At 37.5% G+C, this 24,671-nt stretch overlaps 1 protein-coding gene across 4 annotated transcripts in view; it reads right to left on the bottom strand.

Annotated features, from left to right (window-relative positions):
- Nucleotides 1-6,714: 6,714 nt before the first annotated feature.
- ESRRG (estrogen related receptor gamma) overlaps nt 6,715-24,671 on the bottom strand; it is a 568,127-nt gene continuing 550,170 nt past the window's right edge. For all 4 annotated transcript variants that reach the window (XM_035010128.1, XM_035010129.1, XM_035010126.1 and 1 more), the window contains 2 exons: nt 22,789-23,058; nt 6,715-10,621 (listed from right to left, as the gene is read on the bottom strand). In XM_035010128.1, coding sequence (XP_034866019.1) covers nt 10,377-10,621; nt 22,789-23,058 — 515 coding nt within the window. In that variant the 3' untranslated portion in view covers nt 6,715-10,376. The remainder of the gene's footprint in view (nt 10,622-22,788; nt 23,059-24,671) is intronic.

The raw sequence follows: 24,671 nt of genomic DNA, 5'->3' as shown, positions 1-24,671 counted from the left end.
TGACTTAAAAAAATAAGCCTTAAAAAATAAGGCTTTATGTAGGTAGTTTTTAAAAATCTCTACTAAAGAAACAAAATATGAACAAAATGGAGAGAGATAATAGGTTCATTGAATTTGATTTATAAAAATGTTAATTTTTTTCCAATTTAATTGTACATTAAAAATTCTAGTAAGATTTATAAGGGGATCATTTTGAAAACTTGAAAAAGCATTTTGAAATTTATGAGAAAGAATAAAATTTTCCAAAAAACTAAGAATTTGAAAAATAAGACAAAGTGTATGTGGGTGACTAAAAGATGCATTCTCTCAGCTATTAAGGCAAACTATAAAAATATAGTAATAAAATAATAAAATATAATATTAAAATATACTACTAATAAAATATAGTGATAGTATAGTAAAATATAGTAATAAAATATGGTATTATGTCAATAACATAGAGATTGTCCAAAGAGCAGAATAAAAAAGAATCAAGAAACAGACTTTTTAATATATGGTAGTTTGGTATAATATAGATGTGACATCACACATTGGTAAGGAACAAGGCAGTTGAGAAATAAAGCTTCTTATATCACATCGAAGATACCCAAATTGGATTATAAAAGACCTACATGTGAAATTTATACTATAGAAATAATTGCAAAAAAAATAGAAACAGATTTTTAACTCTGAAAGCATGAGGATGAAACTGATGAATATGACTTTATCAAAATTAATAATACCTAGTGAACAAAGGTCAAAGTCAGTAGATGCATGACCGACTAGAAGACATTTGCAAAACCTGAAGCTGACAGGGATCAATATCTAGAATATACAAAGAACTCCCGCAAATGAAAAAGAAAATGATAAGAACCCAATAGAAAAAAGAGTTTGCTCTTTATAAACAGGTTATCAATACGCAGTTCACAGAAAAGAGAGCCTGATCTGGTACAAGAATAAGATGTTCAGAGAAGCTTAAGTCAAGACAACAATATATTAATTTTAAAATAATCAAATTAGTAAAAAAGTTAAAAGCAAAATGTATCATATGCTGCTGAAGGAAAATAAAACCCAAACAGACTGCTGCTGGGAGTTCAAACTGCTCTAATTGTGTAGAATAATTTCTGTAGTGAAAATAAACATACAAATGGTCAATAACTCAGTAACCCCCCTCCTGGGCATATAACTTAGAAAAATAATTACATTGGTCCATAAGGGAAAGCACCCCAAGATGTTCATTGCATTATTGATTGTATTAAGGAATTGAAAGCAACCTTATCATTCATCACAAAGGGAACAGATAAAATGTGAAGTGTGACTTCAATGGTTTACTATATGCAGCAGATTTCTTCCCAAAACACGGATAAGTCTTAAAAACCTAGTGCAGAGTAAAAAATAAGAAACAGAATAAAATAGTCAACCCAGCACAATTTCTGTATATAAAAATTCTGATGCACACAAACCAACATTATGTAGTTTCCAAAGATTCACAGGGAGATTTATGGTGGGGGATGGGAATGAACTTGTTGCCGGAGAATGAGGACAGTATTCCTTGATCAAAGCAATAGGATTAATCCAGTCTTGTGTCCCATATGTCCAAATAAGAAAAAAAAAAGATGTATTATCTACTATCCAATTTTGAGAAACTGTTAAATACAGAGTTAATGTTTTAAGATACTAGTCTTGGGAGTCAGACAAATTGGATTCAAATTTAGTCAGACTGTGTACTAACTAGATGGTCCTTGGACAAGTCATTTAACTTCTTGGAGCTTCCTTTTCTTCTTCTATGAGTTGGAGATATTAGTAGTATTTACCCCATAAAGCTGCTGGGAATAATAAATTTTATAATGCATTCAAAGAACTAGTACAGTGCCCAGCACATACATATGTCCATGACTGCTTTCTAGGTAGAACTGCGCTGTGCATAGGCACGTGGATGCTGACTTTGTATTATTTCAGTGCTGCCCACTCAAGAGGGGGTCCCCAGAGCAGCAACTATGCATCTGGATCCAAGATACCTACATTTCCCCCCTGCCCTAATGACTTTTTGTCCCAGTTTTAATTAGATTATTCTGGAAGCTTAGCCAGCCTCTCTCATGGAAAAGGGAAAAAAAAAATTCACCATAATGAATACAAGATATTTTCTTAAGGGGCACCTGGGTGGCTCAGATGGTTAAGCGTCTGCCTTTGGCTCAGGTCATGATCCCAGGGTCCTGGGATCGAGCCCCGCATCAGACTCCCTGCTTGGCAGGGAGCCTGCTTCTCCCTCGCCCTCTACCGTTCCCTCTGCTTGTGCTCTCTTGCTCTCTCTGTCAAATAAATAAATAAAATCTTTAAAAAAAAAAGATATTTTCTTAAATTACCTAAATTCTAATAATAAGCCCTTGAGAGTATATATGTATTCCCATTTATTGAAGTTGAATAGACTTTAGTAACAAGGTCCCATAGCTGGTTAGTGGCAGAGCTGGGATTTGAACCCATGTATAACTGATACAAAATCCACGCATGAAACTAGTAAGGCAAACTGCATCTCTTCATTGTTACCCCTAGTCTACTTCAGCACAATCAAATCTTACTAAACCAGAACAACAAGGAAGTCACACGGTGTAGAATTCCTTCCTTGTAAAAACATCATCTTATCTAAACATCATTTTACTTCTTATCCAGCCTGGAAATTATTCTCACCTACATATTTATTTCTGTGGAGGAAGGGATTTTTGCCATACATATCCTTAGAAATATAGTCTATATATCTGTTTTGATTTAAAAGCATAGAGTTGATAACTTTAGGGTAAGTCGACTCATTTTGTTCACAAAGAAGACCAAGGGAAAATACAAGTCTAGTGGAGATAACAAATCTCAGATTAATACAAAAGGATCCACAGGGTGTTGTTGTTTTTTTTTTTTTACCATGAATATTTAGTATTTTTCATTTGTAATGATATGAAACCACATATTTAAAAGGAGAAAACCCAACCCTTATCTAGCTCTAGACCTCATTTTAGAAACTGCTGTTCTGATGTTGGTTTTCTATGCTGTTATTTTTTTAATAGCAGATCGTTCCTCACTTCCCAGCAAAACTGTGAAATTTGACTGAGCATGGCGGATCGCATTGGAGTGTGAATAGTGTGATTTAATGCTTCCGCTAGTCTGAAATGTTTTCCTGTTAGGTCCTTAGTCACCCCTCCCAACAGCTTGTTTGCATTTCCCAAAACCAGCTCTCCAAAGCTCAGTCTGTTATGGAACACACTGGCTTCTGTGATTTTTCACAAAGGTAACAGGCAGTTTTTGGGAGAGTGAGGTCCCAGCCTAATGTGACTGCATGTAACATTTGTATTGACTGAGCTTCATTGCCGCAGGGTCCTTTGCCAAAGCTGCATGAGAGGGCCTCTGGCAAAAATGATCCCAGGAATTCCGTATATTCTAGGACATTTAATTCTTTTTAAAAATAATATTGGAAAAAATAAATTATGCTCAAAGAGCATTTTGATTCATGCTTTGGGCTTCTGTGCTATTTATACTATGCTATTTAAAAGTATTTTTACACACACACACACACACACACACATTTGATTTATGACCTTAAGTTTAAAACACTTCTTACTTGGGGCAAAATTTCTCATAGCCAAAATTCTGTGGCATGCTATAGCAATGCAGTACTATGTGGGACGTCTTTTCTTTTTTAAGGTTGTACAATTGACAGCATAGTTAATTATTAATCTGGCTGGCATCTGTAATGAAAAAGGGAGTTCTCTCTCTCTCTTTTTTTAGGTCATGGACTTAGTACGTAAATCTCTCGTGAGGCTGCAATCATAATATTCCTGCAGCTAGGTGTCACCTATTGTAATTTTTCTGCTAATAAACAAATTTGAACTAGCCAGGAATCCTAAATTTTGAGACTAGTTGTTTATCTAAAATATACTCCAGAGAAATAGTAATGCAGTTCTGCTTTGAATTTAATTTAAACAGGAACAGGCAAAACAAATCTCTATGGAGGACATTTGACAATAATAAAATATTTCTCCCAGCGGGTGAGCTGGTAGCAATTGTATTGTTGCAATCCAAGCTCACGTTTCAGTAGGTCATTACCATCATAACAAGCCCTTGGACCAACTGGCATGGACATGCAACATTGAGCCCCTGATGGGCACATTATTTCAGACCTTTAACTTCATGGAGAACAAGACAAATACTCCTGGGAAAGGGGGATTATATTTTGAAATTCTTTTCTTTTCTGTTTTGTTTCATAATAAGATGAGGGGGGCAATCAATCTGCTGCTACTTGTTTCATTGTGCTTTTTCCACCCTACCAAGGGGCCCGAGACGCTAGACTTCCAGATTCGAAAGGGCCTGAAACATTGATTTAAACTCTTCGGTAATCTCTGGGACTGTGGAAAAATAGCCATTCAGTATGCAAACCATCACGGATGAAACAAGGAACTGAAACAGACCCCTTTTCTTTTCCAGTCTGATCACAAATTAATCACAATAAGCAAAGTGTACCTAAAGTTTTTGCATAGGCCCAAGAGTGAAATATTCGATCTCTGTTCTCATTTCTACCTCTTACTTACCTAAATCTGCAACTTGGAAAATGTAGGGACGAGAGGTCATTCTGAGAAATAAATTTTGTTCGGATTTTGTTCCTGTTTTGTTTTTCAGTAGGGAAAAACAGGCAGTTGAGCCATACCTAAATTCATTTTCAAGCACACGGAAGGGTCAAATGAGGATTTTTTTTTTTTTAAAGGGATCGTGAGATGTTCTGCGCAAGGTTTTGAGCAGCTATCTCTACTTTCAGATGGGGGCATAACCAGAGGATGTGGCTTGGGAGCCACCAAATAGAATGTGTCCCCATGTGGCCAGGGAAGAACGGGTGGGAAGAGAGGACCAGCCAGTGCGTGGTGAGGGGTTGGGAGAAGGGGCGGTCAAAACAATCCAGGAGCATTTCATTGGCCTTGTGATTAACAACAAGGCTGAATCTTTTTGTCATGATATTAAAAAAATTAGTCTAAAACTCTCACAAAAATTCAGAGCCAAGGAACTAGAAGTTTTTATTTTTTCTGGATATTCCTGGCCTATGTGAGTAACATACAAAAATTTGAAGTGTCATTTTCTCATGTCGTCTTCACATTACAATCACCTGGAGATTATTTTAAGCAGGCTCCATGCCCGGTGTGGAGCCCAACGTGGGGCTTTAACCCACAATCCTGAGCTCAAGACCTGAGCTGAGCTCAAGAGTCGGATGCCCACCTGACTGAGCCACCCAGGCGCCCCTGGACATGGTTTCTTGAACTGTTCAAAAGCCCAGGCCACAACTAAACCCCAATCTTCCGTGGGTGGGATACGAACATCGGGAATCTCGAACACTCTTCAGGGGATTCCAATCTGTGGCCTAGTTTGGGAACCACTAGATTAAAGCAAAGTCCTTTATAAACGTCAGGTGAAAATAAAAGCGATCCCTTGACACAAACACATAACCCATCTGTCAGAGTTATTCCTTGTTTATCTATCAAGAAATAAACCTGTTAAAATGTCAAAATCCTATTTTATTTTCTTTTACACCTGAGCCATCTCTGATAAATACGTCAATACCAGCGAAGTTACTCTGTCATAATTCAGAATTAGAAAAACCAGCAAGAGAAGTCTGACATCCAAGTTCATAAAGGCGTTTGCGTGCGACTTACATATTTTTTAAGAGAGGACCTCGTTGGAAGGTTACAGACACGCTTTCCCCTGTTGGGTCTGTATCTCACATTGTGTCAGTTTCCGCCCAGGTACTTTGAAAATACCCAAAGGAAAACACCTGGGATCCTCTGCTGAGCTGTTGCCACTCGAAGGACATGAACACAGGAAAAGACCCTGCGTGATGCTGCCAGCTAGCGCAGCTTGGTGATTGAGGTAATCTCACGCCCCGAAATCGGATTGCGTTTAGTGGCCTTTGTGTCACCAGCCTGCGCTAGAGATCCAGCCACCTCGGAGAGGTGCGAAATACGGTGGGCAAACACTAAGACAAAACACTCTCAAGATCGGCAGAGAAGCCAAGAAAGCACGTATCAGCACCTCGGTGATGGCTCCAGGAGGGTCCGGTGGACGCGCAGCTTGACCCGGAGCAACAAGGGCCGCAGCCTCTCCGAGGGAGAAAAGCGCGGGGGGCCATTTGCTGTGAGCAGAGCTGTTTCACCCTCTTGAATTCGAAGACAGCTCCCCCTCCTCGCGCACACGGATCTGTAAGCTCCGCTGTTGATTTCCCATTCAGGAAATCTGGCCGGCAAGCCCCCTGGGGCTCCACAAGGCCTGCAGCTCGCTGACGAGCTCCATGCAAGCCCGTGATTTAACTGTGGATGGAGGGAAATAACAGGTATCTCTAGCAGGTTTTAATATGATCTTAAAATAGGGGGAAAGTTTTCTGTTATGACATTGACATAGAGGCGATGATTTTGAGTAATGCAGGATGATGTGGAGATGCTTTAAGATTAAATAAGAGCTATATAAAGGCTTGTCAGGATGAATTCTAATGTGCCATGAGACACTTTGCATACTCTTAAATATGCAAAATGTCTCTTGGCACCCTGGAATTCATCCTGACAAGCCTTTATATAGCTCTTATTTAAACTCCTACTTTATTTTTAGGGGATAGGTACTCAGAGATACTCTTTGAATGGAAGCAACAAAGGGCAGTGTTTACTGATTTCGTTCTTTAGTGGGGGGAACAAAAAGAAACACGATACAAAAGAGCAATCAAAAGTGGAAGCTTGTTTAATATTGCTCTACCATCATCCTGAAAGGCATAATAATTTGAGTTACACATCTGAACTGATTGGAGTTACAGAATCATATCTCCTTTTTGCATTTAACAATATATACAATATAAAATAAATACATTTACACAAATGGACATCTGCTGGAGCACACAGTATGGTACACATCACAAAAATATACAATTGATTGCTTTACAGATGTGAAGCCCATCTACAGCTATAGACATGGTTTTATTATTATTATTATTCTTTTTACTACTGGCTATAATGCAACTCCTGGATTATGATAAGCAGTTTAAATTTTTTGTCCTTTTACGATCTTTGCACATAAGACTGCCATAAAATGTTTTCCTAGGCAGGTAAACAGAGACGCTTAAATAATTAAAATACAATCACCAACACCCATTTTCTCTTCTATAAGAAAAATAGCAGTTTTAAATATTTCATATCTTTTATGTTATCATTTAAATGCAAAATAGTGGAATAAATACAACAATCTGATCTGATTGAAACACAAGTGTAACTACAGGAAGTCACACAATCCTATTGCTTTAAATAAGAACAAACCTAAAAGAAGCAAAATAGAAATTTAAATCATATGGCAAAAACATACACTTTTATAACTTTCAAAAACTTCACATTAAGTAAATGGTCTTGCTTGAAACTTGAAAAAACTTACCTCGAGCGAGGTTTAAGATGAGCACTTTACCCTAAAGCCCGTGCAGTTCTTTTAGATCTACGTTTTAAGTTGTGTTTCCTATTTGTGAGATTCGTGTTCTCTGTAATGCCGAGAGTCACTTAAACTGAAAACTAAAATTTGTACTTGATTCTTTTTTCCCCATCTCCATCTGGTGTTTTCAGTTGGTTGGCTCTGTGTTCTGAAGCCCAAGTACTTTAATGTGATACAGTGAAAACAATGGATATAGCATATATATTTTACTTATATATAGTGTGGTTGAATAGTAGCAACTTAAACCCTGCACAAACGTTCTGGAAAATAATCTTTTTAAATACTCACATATATAAATAATCTTATAGAATCAGCACCTTTTGTTCCCAGGAGTTGTATTTTCTGTTGTTATTTTTTAAAGGGATGTGCCAATTTCTGAACTCCTATCACAGCTATAAATTTCAAGTTATTGACCATCTGAATGAATTGCTAATGATGATTTATCTAGAATCACACTACAGCCACTTCTCTACTGAGAAACCACAATCTACGATATAGTCCCATATAGCTAATGATAGATAGATACACAGTATTCCTAGCACTAGGCTGATGAAACATCAACCCAAGGTATTTTGTTTAAAGCACACAAAGTAGCAATAGTTTTGGAAACGTGTCCGCACCAAAAAGTTTTGCAACAACACAGAGCTAGTTAATAACAACATCTGAGAGATGATTGAGTGAAAGCCATATATACAGCATTTAAAAATTAGACTTATCTATATTCTTGAAATATTCAAAGTTTTATTTCTAAGCTATACATTGGTATTCTATAATAAACCATTAGAGAAATTATTCCTTGTTTTGAAAATATTATTATGATTTTGATGTGTATCTGTTCATAATGAGTACTTGTTTGGAGTTTCAATCTCTTAATTATTATTAGGAAGAACCTTATTACTGGTAAGGAATAGAATATACTACTGTAGTCTCCTGAGGAATTGTACATCCAATATTGTCTCTAATTCTACCCTGTGTCTAAAAGCACACACCACAAGAATTCCAAACACCACAAGAAGAACAAGACAACAGTCTTTGAATGCAACGTAAAATTCAGAAAAGCACAGCAAACATGAAACATTGAAAAGCTGAACTACATTTCTTTTGTTTGTTAGGATTACAATTTTAATTACATCTGTGTACATAGAATAAGACTGTTCACATAGTACAGGGAGCAGCTCCTAACACTGGTCCATTGGTATAGCATCTGATGGAGGTTACTGTTTATTGGTTATTCAGCGACTGTAGATTTCGGGGGCATCTAATTGATTTCTTCATTAGATTACACCTCTTAACAGTCTGGAACCTGACTGACTTTCTTGCTGTGAAAATACTGGTTGAAAAAGCACATATATTGGCTTAGCTCTTGGTAAAAACTGCAGATTAATTTAAACAAACATTCCTAAATGAATAAACTCATAAAGATTAGGTTTTAGAATTTGGTCAGGCATCTGCTGTCTTTCATGTTTTGTTTTGTTTTTTTTTTCCCCAAATTCTGGCATTTGCCTTATTGCCTCTTAAATGAATACTGGCTCACAGCTCCTTCTGAGACAAGGTCTGTAACTTTGCAAACAGGCAGTATCTCATTCCTAACCACCATGGCAGCTAGAAATCATATGGCAACTATACCTCCCAGGTAGAGAGGTGTACTCCTGATCACTCTACGGATCTGTACTCCATGTGCAGTGGTTTATAGACGTGACTACTCGGAGTCACTGCAGGTGTAATCTAATCCTTTGTGTCAGTGAACATTTAGGTAAACTGGAGCTCATGTTAAGAAATTGATGTTTGGGACCAGACTGGCACACGACATAAATTGCATCCGTGATAATATGCACCTTCCCTTCAACTATTGCTTGAGTTAGTTAAATTCCCATATTAATAAATGGCTGAAAAGTGGTAAAGCTGGTACAAAAAAATCTCCATTTGTAAGAAGAAACAAAACATTTTTAAAAATCTTCCTTCAGGATTCATTTGTCCTTCATCATTGTTCATAATTGTTCAAAGCCAGCACAAAATTGCAGTATTCTTATTTCTCTTTAGTATTGCATGAATGAATAAAGCTTAAACTATTCCCTGAAAAAGTTACATAGTAGCTAAACTAACAAATACCTGGAAGACTTGAAAAAACAATTAAGGAATCAAATGGCTGTAACTGATCTAGATGGAAAAGCAATGATAAGAAGCAGCCGATGCCACGTGGCTTAAGTTGTCTAATTAGAGGCTGCTCCCGTGAAATCTAATACTGCACTCAGTCAATCTGTCTGTGTTGCACTGTACTTTTAGGTACGTTGGTTCTCTCTCTTTGATTCCTTAGTCATTGGGGACGTTATGGTTCACAACAAGCTCACTGGTATCCATATTATGGATCTCCATCCTTTGGCAGGGCTGGCTTCCATCTCTCTTCAGTTAGAGACCTCTTTTAAAAGTTCAGCAGCAGAAGGAAGGAAGGAAGGAAAGAAGGAAGGAAGGAAGGGAGGGAAAGGCAAAGCAAGGAAGGGGACAATTCCCTTACAACTAGAGATATTTTCAATTTAGGAGAGGGGGGAAGGACAAGAAAAGAGAAGGAGGTGAGTAGGAGGAGGAAGGAAGGACAGAGGGAAGGAGGGAAATGAAGGAGAAAGGGAACCAGTAACGAAGGAAGCCAAGAAATGAGGAAGAGGATGAATAAGGGAGGGAGGAAAAAAAAATAAGGAGGGAAGGAAGGGAGAAGGAAGATGAGAAAAGGGAGAAAGACACTCATCAGGAAGATACAGAGGAATCTGAAAGCTGCTTCATAGTCTTGCTGCTAAATGATCAGTGCAGTCCGTTGATTTTTGATGTTGGTAACTAAACTCTAAGTTTCTTCGACTTCACTCTGGGGTTTATTTTCCCTTTTTCGGCGTGCAGGCCAGGAAGGCCCAGGAAGCCTTTAGTCAGACCTTGGCCTCCAGCATTTCCAAAAAAAGTTTGTGCATGGGCACTTTGCCTTCTAGCTTGATGTTGTAGAAGTGCTGTACCGCCTTGGTGGAGGTCTGCCTCAGCAGGGGCAGCGTCATCAGCATCTTGCCGGCCCTGCGCGGGTCTTCCATGTGCTGGCCGGCCTCGTAATCCTGCAGTGCCTCGTGTAACACGTCCTGAAGCTTCTGAACAGCCTCCACGTCTTCTATGTGCATGGAGTCTGTACAACAAAGTGCAACACAGAATCATGTCAGTAATAACCAAAACCCATGGGGGGAAGTTCCACAGTACACTTGAAATTCCCTAAGCGCTAAGCTGTGATTTGCTCCGAGCACTTTCCATTTCCAAAAAATCTCTGTTTTTTTTTTTCTAAATTTCCCTCCAGGAGATGATTTCCAATATGGATTTAGAGCACGGAAATTACTACCAAAATATCCATTATTTAAAAGTGTGTTTTGTTTTGTTTTTTTTCCTCCTAAGATGGAGCAATCAGGGAAGACTTTCTTTTAATAGATGACAATCTTGGTTACTTTATTCATTATCTCATTCATATATTTATTCACCCATTCAACAATTATCAAAGGTCATCTATTGAAAGTATTATTCCAAGTGCTATGGAGGTAACATTGTCTAAAATTATGATGTTGCCCTCAAAAAGCCTGTATTTCCCAAAAGGAAAAAAAAAGTAGATGACCAAGGTTTTAAGAACTCAGTATAAATACACCGAATTTGGGGCACCTGGTTGGCTCAGTCGGTGAAGCGGCTGCCTTTGGCTCAGGTCGTGATCCCAGGCTCCTGGGATCGGGTCCCACATCGGGCTCCCTGCTCAGCAGAAAGCCTGCTTCTCCCTCTCCCTCTGCCTGCCACTCTGCCTACTTGTGCTCTCACTCTCTGTGTCAAATAAATAAATAAAATCTTAAAAAATAATAAATAAATACATTGAATTTAACACTATGTTCAGGTATAGACTATACAGAAATCACAATAAAGTGCTTATCCTTTCAAGATTTTCAGTGTACTGTTAACAGTTCATCAAAGCATCCTTACACAGTCTGCTTCTACTGAAAAACAAGCGAAGTCTTTAATGAGTTCTGAAATATTTTTCACATTGGTGAAGGTGAACTTTGCCCTTAAGTGACTCATTTAAAAATCTAATTCAATCAAGGAAAGGGTTAACAGGGTTGCCACAGTTATTCTTTTGAGAAATGTGAGATGTGGGGGAAAAGAAAAGTTACTGCTCTAGCTCTAAAACAGACACTTAATTATATACAAGTTTGAATCATTTAGCACGTTTTATTGATTCTGATGACAGTTTATCTGTTAATTACACATAATGGAGTCTTTGGGGGATTCTTCATGTTTAATAATTCTCGTTCTCTGAGAATGCAGAGCTCTAAGATATATGTAGTTAGCCTAATCTTTCATATAATTCAAATATCAGGTCACATGCACAAAAAGAGAGAGGAAGTGTAATTTAAAATCAAGGGGCTAAACATATGATAAAAAAAAATTATGGCAACATAATTAAAAGGCTGACAGTTATAACCAGGAACATGTTTAAAAATTTCTTTGTATTTTGTTGTTTTTTTTTTCTCTTACACTATCATTCTGAAATTTTTTCACCGTATCATTGGTAAACTGACCACTGTTTACATGAGGTGGTTAATGACACGTTTCTCAAAAAGAGTTTTAAATAACTTGGAATACAGTGGCTTAGGAGGCTTTACCACTCAAGTCAACTCCTGCCTGGATGAGCCAAGAGGAGGAACTCTTCCACGTTGTTAAGGTTGATAGAGTGGTTGATAGTGTCCCTGGTGTGGAACTCAGGACATTTCCCAACACATAAGCTAGCCGGTCCCGATAGATTGTTTCTACCCAGGCTTCTCTCCCCTCTGGGTCCTTTCAGTGAGACAATCCCATCCACTTCCTGTGTGCCTTCTCACAGCAACAAGCACACATCATTTCCAAAGATGTCTACCGGCTGGCAATGTGAGAGAGGGAAAAACTGTCATGGAGCTCACAGCGCGCACTGCATTTTTTTTTTTTTTTTCCATTTTTCCTCTGAAATACTATCTGAAGGGAAAATGGTGGGCCCGGACGCACACTAATGGTGAGCGTCCAAGGACACAAAAAACTGACCTTGCACATGAGGGAAGGTAGATAAGGTGGACTTACCCAATCTGTCCTGGGACTCAAAGCACTCGAAGTGAAAATGGGAATAAATGGATAGGGAGAAGAGGAATTGCATCTTTACAGACACTATTAAAAGAAGTAACTATTTTCCCACCAGACCAAAAAAAAAAAAAAAAAATCTGAACATAGTTAGGTCTAACTCGGGTTTCTTTGTATCAAAATATGCTGCTAGAACGCATACCACTGCACGTGGCATTTCCTTTGTTAAAAAAAAATGAGTTAAAATGATCTTCTGAGTCCATTTTATTCAACCTCCATCTTCATCAAGAATCTTCTCTACATCCCTAATGAAGACATTTCCAGATGTATGTGGAACATTCTATTTTATAAGGCACAGAACTGCTCCTTAGAAATGTCTTCCTCAGATTTTTCCAAATTTGTCTACAACATCCGTCCTTCGGTCCTGGTTCTAAATACTGGAACGATACAGAATAAATGTCCTTCTTTTCCATGGCAGATCTTTAAATGCTTGAAGTGACTGCAGAGTCACCTCAGCCCCCACCCCAAGCCTTGTCTTCCCCACTACTCTTGCCCAGCAGGAGATATATTATAGGATGTCACAGGAAATGAGGCGAGAACAAATAGCAGAGAGATATGCTCACAAACAGCAATTAAGACTTCAAACTATTCTTTAAAGGCTGTGATTTAGCTTGAGAGATTTAAAAATGATTTAATCAAATTACTATGATAATTTAACTTCCCATTTACAGAAAAGATTCTAACTCATTTTAGCTTTACCCATTCTCGGATCTGCTAATACTTTAAATGCAAACTCACTAAATCTGAACTATTTAATTAGACCATGATTCAGCTGGCAGACTGCTGAAGAAAATATTAATCTCCATTAGGGATCCTAGTTCAAGTTCTGGCTCTGTGGCTTTTATCTCTGTTTTGCTCTTTGGGCTACATTTATACATTTATGCTAGGCTCAATAGAACTGGCATTAATTTATGTAATTATTTAGCTTTGGTTGTTGGAGCTGGTTTCTTTTTAACTGTATATTTTAAAGGAAATGGTCCCAGTATTGTGCTAATGAAAGCCAGTGAAAATTAATCATGGGAATCATAGGCGTAGGAACTAAGTAGACACGGTGAGCCTATCCATTAAAAACACTGGGTGAGTGGTTAAAAACAAGGATGTCTGGGCCCAAGTCCAGACCTATTAAACAGAAAATTTTAACTAGATCCAAGGCATCATCCGTATTTTTTAAATATCTAGGTACTTCTACAGCCAAGCCAGGGTTGTGAACTACAAAACCAGACTGCTATTCTAAAAGAATCCAGATTTCAAAAGATAACCAGTGTTCACATGATGCACGTATTGTCAACCATATATTAAATTTCAACACTTAATAATAAAATAGAACTCCTTCACTGAATTCCAATATTTTATTCTGTGAAGTGGGACCATAAAGGAACATGTCTAGTTCAGATCATTACTTTGGGAAGGGAGCTAAATATCCTCACACCTACAGCTGCAAAATTTGGTGAGACTCAGAGTCATTGCAAAGAAGATTTGTCAATTGCCCACATGAATAGGGTAATAAGGGGTGAGCAGACAGGACTCTCCAATCACTAAAGGAATGAAGCACCACATGGTGGAAAAGATGGAGAAGTGAGCAAAGGTCTATTTTCTAAAAGATAATTTGATCTCAAAATTTTTATCTGCAATATAAGGAGTCTAACAGAGCAATCCTCCTGGCTGCCATCGGCTGGGTACTGAGGAACATCGGGTGACTGTAATGCAAACTAGCTCTTGATTGACATAGATAGTTGACCCTGAATTTCAAAAAATGGTGCCAATCATAAACTTTCTAGGAAGATGGCAGTGGCGGCAGCAAGATATTTTAATCTTTCCAAATCTGCACATAAAAAAAAAAAAAAAACAGAACTAGATGGCCAAACTAAAAACCCATAGACAACACTCACAAACAAAACTAAGTGACAAGGTATCCCCAAGATACACACACACACACACACACACACAATCAGGATTCTGTGTGTTCCTAGCTCTGTCCACGGAGAAGGCCTAGGAAGGATGGCCAAGCCAGGAATGCAATAATTAGCAATGAGCAACCTAGTACCCAGCTTATAATTAGATTCCAGGCTTCAGCTGGGAAATATTTAAGATAAGTATGGAACATCTTATAGTAGATAGAAAGAACACTATCTACAACTACTAAGTCATTCAGAAAGATTCCAGAAGCCAACCTGAAGAGACTCCTGCTGACCCAAAATGGGACAAGTTGAGCTTCCACAAAAGGATTATAATTGCAATTAATTGAAATCCACTGAATAGGGATGCCTGGGTGGCTCAGTTGGTTAAGTGTCTGACTTTTGATTTCAGCTCAGGTCATGATCTCAGGTTGAGATCAAGATCTGTGTTGGGCTCTACACTGGACATGGAGCCTGCTTAAGATTCTCTCTCTCCCTCTCCACCTCCCCCTACACCGCCCCACTTGAGCTCTCTCTCTAAAGAAAAGAAATAAGGAAGGAGGAAGGAAGGAAGGAAGGAAGGAAGGAAGGAAGGAAGGAAGGAAGGAAGGAAGGAAGGAATCCACCAAATATGTTTAAATAAATTTGAATATAATGACATTTTTAAAAGATAGGGCATCAATTCTTTATTTTGAAAACTGGCAAATGAAGGGAAAGAATCAAGCTCCTATATAAACTGAATCATCAGTCATCAATAAGAGATGAGAAAAAGCATATATATATACATATATATATATATATATACATACAGACTTATATAAATAAGTATGCCAATGATTGAATGTAAAAAAGAGATGAAAAAAAATCAAAGATCATCATTTCGCAACCCCCAGCAATGAATGGATTTAGGTAATGAGCATCAATAGCTGCTCACAGAGCACAGAGACAGCCGGACGCTGTGTGCCTCCCAATGAACAGCACACCACCTACGGGTGTCACAGGGATTGAACCTGAGCCTGATTAAGTCTCTGGATCCAGTTGTTAATTTGCACAAAATGCAAAGGGCAGAGAAACATGATGAACTGCACCCAGAGTATGCAATCTGTAACATCCAGACTGTGGGAAACTCTGCAGGTCAAATGCCCTGGCTTCTTCAACAGAGAAACTGGAAGAAAATGAAAATGAAAGATGAACTTTTAGATTAAAGGAGAGTTAAAAACTCCATTAAAAAAATTTTTTTTGGAAGTGGGCAAGACTAAACTATCATGTCTGAGGATACACATTTAGTGATAAAGTCATAATGAGACATGAGGAAGTGATAAAAACCACAACAGGATAGTGATTACTTTTGTGGGAAGGGGGGGGGCAGGCGGTGAGACTGGGACAAGACACATGGAGGGGTTTCTGGGATATCTAATAAATTTTCATTTTCCATCCTTGCTCATATTGCCATCGTGACAGACAGCAAAATGGCCCCCAAGATACCCAAGTGGTCCCTCCCTGGAAGCTGAATGTTACCTCCTAGATTATCCAGGAGGGTCTTCAATGAAGTCAAAAGTATCCTTATGAAAAGGAGGCAAAGGAAGAAGAAGGCAAGGTATGGTGCTAAACTGCTGCCTTTGATGATGGAGGGAGCACTATAACTCAAGCAATGCAAGGAATGTCACTCTAGAAGCTGGAAAAGGCACAGAAACAGGTCCTCCCCTACAGCCTCCAGAAGGATCACTGCCCTGTCTTTATCTAGTCTTTAACCTTGTGAAAATGCTTCTGGACTTCTGACCTCCAGAACAGTGAGAGAATAAATATGTACTGTTTAAAGTCACCAAGTTGTGACAATTGGAGTAGCCATAGAAAACTAAGGCACTCCTTAAGTTATACATCCTGTTTGGGTGTGTTTTTCTTTTAAATCTATGTTTTATTTCATATTAAATTGGTGAGAGACAGAGACGGAGAGAGGGATAGTGAGAAACTTCCAATGGAATGGTCCCTTCTGGAAAGTAGTGAGTTAAGCAGAATTCTGAGCAAGCCGGCAGAAACACTTGGCAAAAATGCCAAGGAAGCTGTTCACATACCAACTAGGAGGTTGGATCAAAAGACATTTTAGGTCTTTCCTAATGCAGGAAAATTATAATTACTATAACAACAATTCTTATTACGTGCTTTATCATGGCGAGAACAGAACTGATTTTATAGCTTTCCACTGAGACATACACATTTTGGGGGCAGGACTATTTTCCTCATTTCTGGCTCTGGCTATCAAGCCGGACTTCGACATTTATACCAGCCCCACAAATCACTCCTCTACTGTGTTTATATTAGGGGTTGAACCACAGATCCAGAGCCCCTGGTTTCTTTCCTCCCGGCTTCCCTCTCATAAATCCCAAATTATTGTTCCCATTATTCTGTTTACCTTGCATAATCGGAATTCCCTGCTAAGACTCTTATTTCTCTACAAGTACTCAAGGCCTCTCTCTCCCTCCAATATCTAACACCTATCCAGGAGCTTTCTAACTCCCTCTACTAGAAGTGATAAAGACAATTATACTCAATAAGTGAATGTTGAGGGGCTCCTGTGTGGCTCAGTCAGTTGAGCGTCTGACTCTTGATTTGGGCTCAGGTCATGATCTCAGGGTCCTGAGATGGAGGACCCCACCCCCACCCCGGTCAAGTTCCCTGCTCAGCAGGGAGTCTGCTTCCTCTTTCTCCCTCTCTCTCTGCCCCTTCCCCCACTCATGCACTCTCTATTTCTCTCCTTCTCTCTCAAATAAATGAATAAGTAAATCTTAAAACAACAAGTGAATGTTGATAGCAACTTGGGTGGTAAATATTTCAATCTTCCACAATATCATAAATGATCTGCACCATGCTAATGACCTTTTTATAAGGGATTAGTCATTATCTTAAGATCTGTAAATGAAAATAATGTTATATTATGTCATTCCCTAGAAGTAAAGCAATTGTATTTATGTGCTTATTACGCAGTTGGAAGCACAGAGACACTTGCAGCAAATATTTCTTACACTATGTCAAGGCATAGCAAGCACTGAACATGGTAAGAAACACTTGAAAACCTACCTTTACTTTTTACATAAAAATTTGATATATCATAATAGGTATGAAATTAAAAGGTTACATTAAATAAAACCACCACCCACTTCAACTCAATTATATCATCTTAAGCAAAACTGAAATAATCCAAATAGCGATGGCAGATTTGAGCAAAAACCAAAGAAAAGTAGACTAGAAGATGGAAAATCGTAATTTTGATTTCCCAGAGAGTAGTAATTAGGGTTTGGTCTGGGTAAAAGTTAAATATAAATATCTACCTGCCACAAAAGACCTACCCATACTTATTTCTTATTAAATCCTATAAAGGTAGTAAACATTTTGTTTCCAAATCTTTTTTATCACTTTCAAGAGTGGTTTTATACTACGGGAACTCCAAGAAGACAGCAAGATACAGTGAGTGCAAAATTCTAAACTAAATTAAAAGTACTAATTTCGGTTGGCAGATGTAAAATTGCATTGGCTAGTCTTCTGTGTTGATCCTTTTAAAGACGTCCTATCTACTTATTTGTGGAATAGAAATAGCTTATTGATAGCAAGGGACAGAGGGTCCAACCCTCTGCCTCACAGTGGTAACACATCTTTATCATCTTGCTTCAGTTACCTGCAAAAATGCTATTGGACATGTCTACCTCACAGGCATGTCATGGAAATCAAATGAGATTCCCCAGCAAAAGCTGAAAAAAAAAGAAATGTCTACAGAAAGATTCTAAAAAAAGGATAATCGCTTGATCAATATCTAAAACTAGGTCTAGAATATCACATCAGCAAATTTAGTCAAAATTTCAATAAAATTGTGTTTGAGGGCCCAGGAGATACTAAGGGACTGAAGAGGTTTTTCACTTTTATACTAATTGTTCATATCCATGAAGATATTAATATCCCTATATTACAAATTCAGCATTAATACACACATAACCACACACAAAATATGTGACCAAACTCACGGCCCTCACTTAAAAGTCACTGACATAAAAATTTTAGGTCATTTAGCAATATGAGACATTATTCACCTGCCTCATGTTACAGACAAGAAAACAGTTATGTGATTAAAGCATGCATTCTTAAAGGAAGTAAAATTTGGAATTGGAAAGTAGGGAAAATCTCTCTTTTTAGGTAAAATGCATACCTATCCAGTACACAAACAGATACATATTTTCATGATATTAATATTTCATTGGGGACTTATTAAGAAAAAATATCTAAAAAGGCTACCCCAAGGGAGAGATAATGAAAAAAGACTGAAAAACGAGACCAAACTTATATGACTAAAGATGGCCCTCCTTCCAGTCTCCTACAGTAATCATAAGCTTTCTATCCCTTGAAATTATATCACAATTCTACACATCAAACATTTGTTTTCAAGAACAAAATACTGTCAGGATGTGGTTATAATTACTTATGATTTGAAATTGATGACCAAAATATTACTCACAGCTTTATATCAACAGATGCTATTATTCTAGAAGTATGGTGTAGAAATAAAAAGAAAAGTCAGCTTTAAGTATAGATTCTGTTTATTCTTGAATGAGTTGGGCTCACAGGGCTCCAGGTTGGAGGCAGGGCTGGGGATACCACTTGGAATGAGTGACAGCTGTGAAACTGGAGGGCCTTGTGAGCAAAAGAGAATGACCAGACTAAAAGTAATTCTTACTCTTAAACTGCTTTAGTCTTCTACTATATAAAAATGAATATATCTCCTTGGGGCCAGTGATAATAGTTTCAAACAAATTCTTAAACATAAGAATCAATAGAACCAAACTGAGACAATAGAATCACATGAAATCATCTTACCCAAAATGTATGTAGTAATATTTCACTAAATTTTCCAATGAAGACATAAAATTAATTACAGAATCATAAAACTCCCCAAATGGAAAGAATTCTAGAGATGAGTCTAACTTCTTGGTGTACGGATGAGAGAACGGGGCCTAACAACATTATTACAATGTTAACATTGTGACTCAGATTTTCCTTTTTAAATTCAATTGCACTCTGGGGTGCCTGGGTGGCTCAGTCAGTTAAGTGTCTGCCTTCAGCTCAGGTCATGATCCCGGGGTCCTGGGCCCCGGGATCGAGCCTAGCATCGGGCTCCCTGCTCAGCAGGGAGTCTGCTTCTCCCTCTCTCTCTGCTGCTCCCCCTGCTTGTGCTCTCTGTCAAATAAATAAATAAAATCTTTAAAAAAAATAAATTAATTAATTAATTAAAAAAAATAAATTCAATTGCACAAAGATATATCAGGGAGAAAATAACTGCCTAAGAGAAAGTTGGTGCTCAAAAGTAAGAAAGCATATAGTTTAAGTGAGCCTGTGAGTTTCTTACCTTCAAAAATAATTGGGACAATTATTTGGGGTTTCCAAATATTTGATTGTGAGAATGACAGTATTGGTTCATAATATATTGGTTTTTTTTTTGTTTTTTTGTTTGTTTGTTTGTTTTTGCCCATATCCTTTAAGATAGGGAAAGTTCTTCCAATGGTGTTCCTGGTGCTGTAAGTATTCCTGAATTCACATATGCCAGAAACAGAGCTACAAAAATATATGACAGGTATTATCAAGAAGACAATTCTCTGTTTCCTGAGCATAAGCACAATATTAATAATTACTGAATAAAGGCAGATGTTTAAAATAAGCTGAAATTGAGATTAATGAGACATTGGTTGTTAATACCTACAGCCATAAAGGGAATGCTAAGATATCTATAAATATAACACTAAAATTGAATTTTTTTTTTGCACAAAAACTCACAATCATCTGAAATTTCTAACTATTGAAAGAAAAACTATGAGCTTTTTAGGGTATCTTTGAAACCATTTTTCATACTGATGTACTTTTGAGCAGTTTAAGAATCACTGGATCTAAGCAAGAATGAATCTATAACTTTATTACTGTCATCCAAGTAATGGTCAAAAAATGGAATAAAATAGCATCATATTGACAGTATGAAAAAAAAGAAAAGATTTCTGAGTGGTTTATCCCATGCTAAAATGATGCGGTTTGGGGGTTGAATGCAGGAGAGAAGGGTCATATTTATATAGCACACGAGAGGTGGCACAATTTAGACATCAATATAATCCTTAATCTTTTCTCCTTTCTTATGGACTGATTCAATTAACTTTTCTTGGTATTGAGAAGTTAAAAAAAGTTACAAGCACTTGCAGAATAACTTTGTGACATGGAGAAATTTCCTGAAAGAAATTTCCTGAAATTTAATGTTACTCACTACCAGTATAAGAGAAAAAAGAGAGGGCCTGTTAACCATTTCTGGTTTTAAACAAGAAAACCAACTAAGGAGTTCTTTAAAGACTTTCTAATCACCAGTCATTGCTCTCAAGGAGGTCACTTCCTCCTTCTAACATCAGGGCCTGTGGTATTTGAATATTTACATATCAAAACACTAATGATTATACTTCTAAACAACAGACAGAAATGCTGCTACTAATTAATTCAGGTACTCTAAATTACAATCCACAGCCATAAAGTATATATCTAACACCTAAAATTATAAGATTTTAGCAATCTTGATCAAGTTTTAGCATTGCTCAGCACTCACAATCAGTTAATAATTTAAAAAAGCATTATGTAATATAAAAGATATAAAACATGCTTGCTGGATTTTAAACATAATTGACCAAGTAGACGTTTTCAATTAGAATCACTATATGACTACCAAACAGAAATTCTTCTCCAAACCATTGCTACAGAATTTTTCATCTGATGACGAGAGATTCTATAACACAAAGTCCATGCAAACTAATAAATTCTCGGAAAATTTCTCTCCCATCTCCCACTTTGGTCTTCTAGAGAGCCAGACACGGGGCATCTGAGATGTTTGCATCAACAGTGCCACTTGTCATAAAGAAACCTATGTTACAGTTTCACAGGGGAGGAGGAAAAGGGAGGTGAACGGTGTGCTCAGCAATTAAAAGTATGCAATGCTAAACTCCATTATGAAGACAAATAGGAAAGTACAACTTCATTGTTGAAAACAATTTCCCTCCTATCAGTCCAAGGATGCATGCATCAATATTGTAGATGAACTGTTAATTACAAAATCAATTAAAAATTATTTCTAAAAACAGTCACGCGTCCCCGGCTCTCATGGGGGCAATTTGGGCAGAAGGGTCTCATCTCACTAGGACCGCGCCAAATCACAAAGTCGTCATCCACAAGTAAGCAAAAGCAATCTGGTTTTTCATTTTTCAGCGCGGCTGAGCCCAGCCTGAGATTGATCGTCACATATGGCCCCAGAAAACAAACTGTCAATACCTTGAATGCTGCAGAATTTGAACAAATAGCCGTCCGCCCATTCAAGCCACTCATTGCATCCCATTTAACAGATTTTATTGACAGTTTCCTTCTTGTAATTAAAGGGAAAACTACTGGCCAGCAACCAAGATAAAGTTCAAAGATAGGGTCAAAACAAAAGCAGATGGAGGGGCACGATGTGACTGTCAATGGTACATAGCATCAGAGCACGTTATTGACACGCAGGTATCTAAAGATCGGCACGTCATTAAGGAGGGATCTATCCTGAACTATATGCAAATGCTAAAAGAGACTTAAGACCACAATAAAGCATTAGGAGAGGCACAAAGGGAAAAACAACAAAGCAGCAACGATTTTTACTTATCAGAGGTTGCTATTTTAGTACGTTTCAGTTCAAATGTAAAGACTGTTTATTCCCATAATTCTTAACCCTTACTGCATAGGTGGACCTCTCGGAGAAATACTCCAGCAGAAGTTGCCTTCTGCAGGATTCCAGAATACAAGAAAACAAGAGTATTCTTTGATAAGCAAAATGAAGAACAACACTACATATGTTTTTCCAATTGCAAAATGTGCATTTATGAGGGGGGAAAAGTGCTTTCTGCATACCCACCGTGCACACTTATTTTCACTTGTGCCTACAAGAAAATGAAGGTAATTTTGACCCGAGACCATCCATTTACACTACAAGTTCGGAAATGCACAGGCTGGTAAAAGTTTCACCACTTTCAAGAAGTAAATATAATAAAAATAATTCAAGTGGACTTCTCCTATTTCTAACTTTTCACTAGAAAGCTGTAATGACTATAATTTTGCTGTCTCATACAGAATTTACAACTGGGTTTAGCAAATCCCTGAAGAAGTTGAGGGAAGGGTAAAACTGAAATATTAAAAAATGTAACAATGACCATGTCAATATGCCAACCTGAATTAGCAAGAGCTATCGCTTTGAGGGTGACAAATTCTTCTTTCTCCAGCTTCATGCTCTTGTATTTCTTTACCAGCTGCAGGATAGCATTATTTAGGTCAAGAAGGCCTGCTAATTTGGACTGGTCTTCATCCATTATATAATCATCTGCATAGACAAGTTCATCCTCAAATGAAAGAGATCGGTATACGACACCAAGGATCAAAATTTCCATCCAAGCACTCTGCAGAAGGCTCATCTGGTCCGCCAGGGACAGCGTGGAGAAGCCTGCATGGGAAGATGGGCAGATCAAGTTACTTTAAAGCCATAATTTCATAATGCAACATTAGTTTCATATGGTAGTTGGCTTCTGCATCAGTGCTCAAAATTATGCTGAGCTTTGATTAGATGCTCTTAAATTTTCCCCTGATCATTTTGCGAATGGCAAAGTAAAAGTCACAAACCAGTTCAATTTCTTGGCGTTTTTTATAGGTTTTATAGACACAGGTGAGTATAACAGAAAAGTAGGTTTGTTTCTTTCATTTCAGAAGAAAATAATATGTAGCCTTTAAATATAATCTATTTCTGGCTACAGTTTTTATAAATGTCTTTCAGGAAGTCAGATTTTCATCCACTTCATCTCTAACAACTACTATTGAAAAACAACATAAAAGTTAAACAAACAAACAAAAAAGAGCTCCCAAATAAAGGAAAACAAACAGTTTAGACTCACACCATAGAGTGCAATTTGGAAACATTTCTCATTGTAATAGTCAGATGCTCAGTGAATAATGAGTATTCGTATACCCCAAAGAACCTTCTTAACTGGATATTTTGCACCCACTGATATATAACACGAATTCCTCTTACAGTGGTGTTTATTGGTATAAAGGAGAGTAGAATACTTAGCAGCTTGGCCTCTCCGCCAAATCAAAAAGCTGCAGTTTATTCTTCTTCTTAAGATCCAGTTATTTAAAAAGTTAAATATGGCGGCACTGGAGTTCCATGGATAGGATATAGGCAGAACCAGATCCTCAGTTTAAATATTGGCCCCGCTGAGCTACTGGCTCTTTCACCGTGAGCAAGACAATTTACTTGCACCTCAATTTTTGTTTTGGGGACATACAAAATAACACCCAGCAAAATACTAATTTATAATATGCATTCAATAAATGTAGCTATATTAAATAGTATTTTTATCTGAAATATCTGGATGAGTCCTTTAATTCTTCACGAACAATCTGGTCTGAATTCACACATAACACACATACAGACTTAAAGTTCCTTGTGAGCTTAAGAGAACATGCAAAAAAATGAAAAGAAAATGTAGTTCAATAGCGAAAGAGGAAGTAGTAAAATTAAACCTAGTTAGGAGTAAAAATATTTATTTATATCTCAGAGGGACTAGATCTGGATTCTAAACAGAAGTTGTAGTGAAGATACCTGATGATCAGCCACGTACTTTTTCCAAGAGTTCTAAAAAACAAATGTTTCTTAAATCTTCACTTTCATTTCTAGTAATAATTTATGCCCAGGGATTGGTAATGCCCAGGGATTCCAAGGGTGAGCAACCACCCCTACGGTTACTGAGGACAATAGTACTATGATTTAAGATCCTGCCACCAATAATTCTATAGAAGGAGAAAATTTTAATAATGCAACTTATAAAATCTATTTTCACTCCTTCTCTAGACCCTGCTACCCAAATCATTACTATCCACTGCTGCCCAATCTTCTTAGTTTACTGTTTATGGTCATTGCTTTTGTCTCATTTTTATTCCTATCAAATTGTTCCCATCCCATGTGATATTAGAAACTACTGCACAATGAGGAAAAGAAAATGATTTCCTGCCCTGTTGGTGAAAACTAGTGGTTTGCCACTTGGCACCATTAACTGGAGT

Source organism: Mirounga leonina, unplaced genomic scaffold (genome assembly GCF_011800145.1).
Source record: "Mirounga leonina isolate KUSES-001 unplaced genomic scaffold, KU_Mleo_1.0 Mir_154, whole genome shotgun sequence".
In the NCBI taxonomy this organism is placed as follows: domain Eukaryota; kingdom Metazoa; phylum Chordata; class Mammalia; order Carnivora; family Phocidae; genus Mirounga; species Mirounga leonina.
This window is presented reverse-complemented; position numbering and strand designations above follow the sequence as displayed.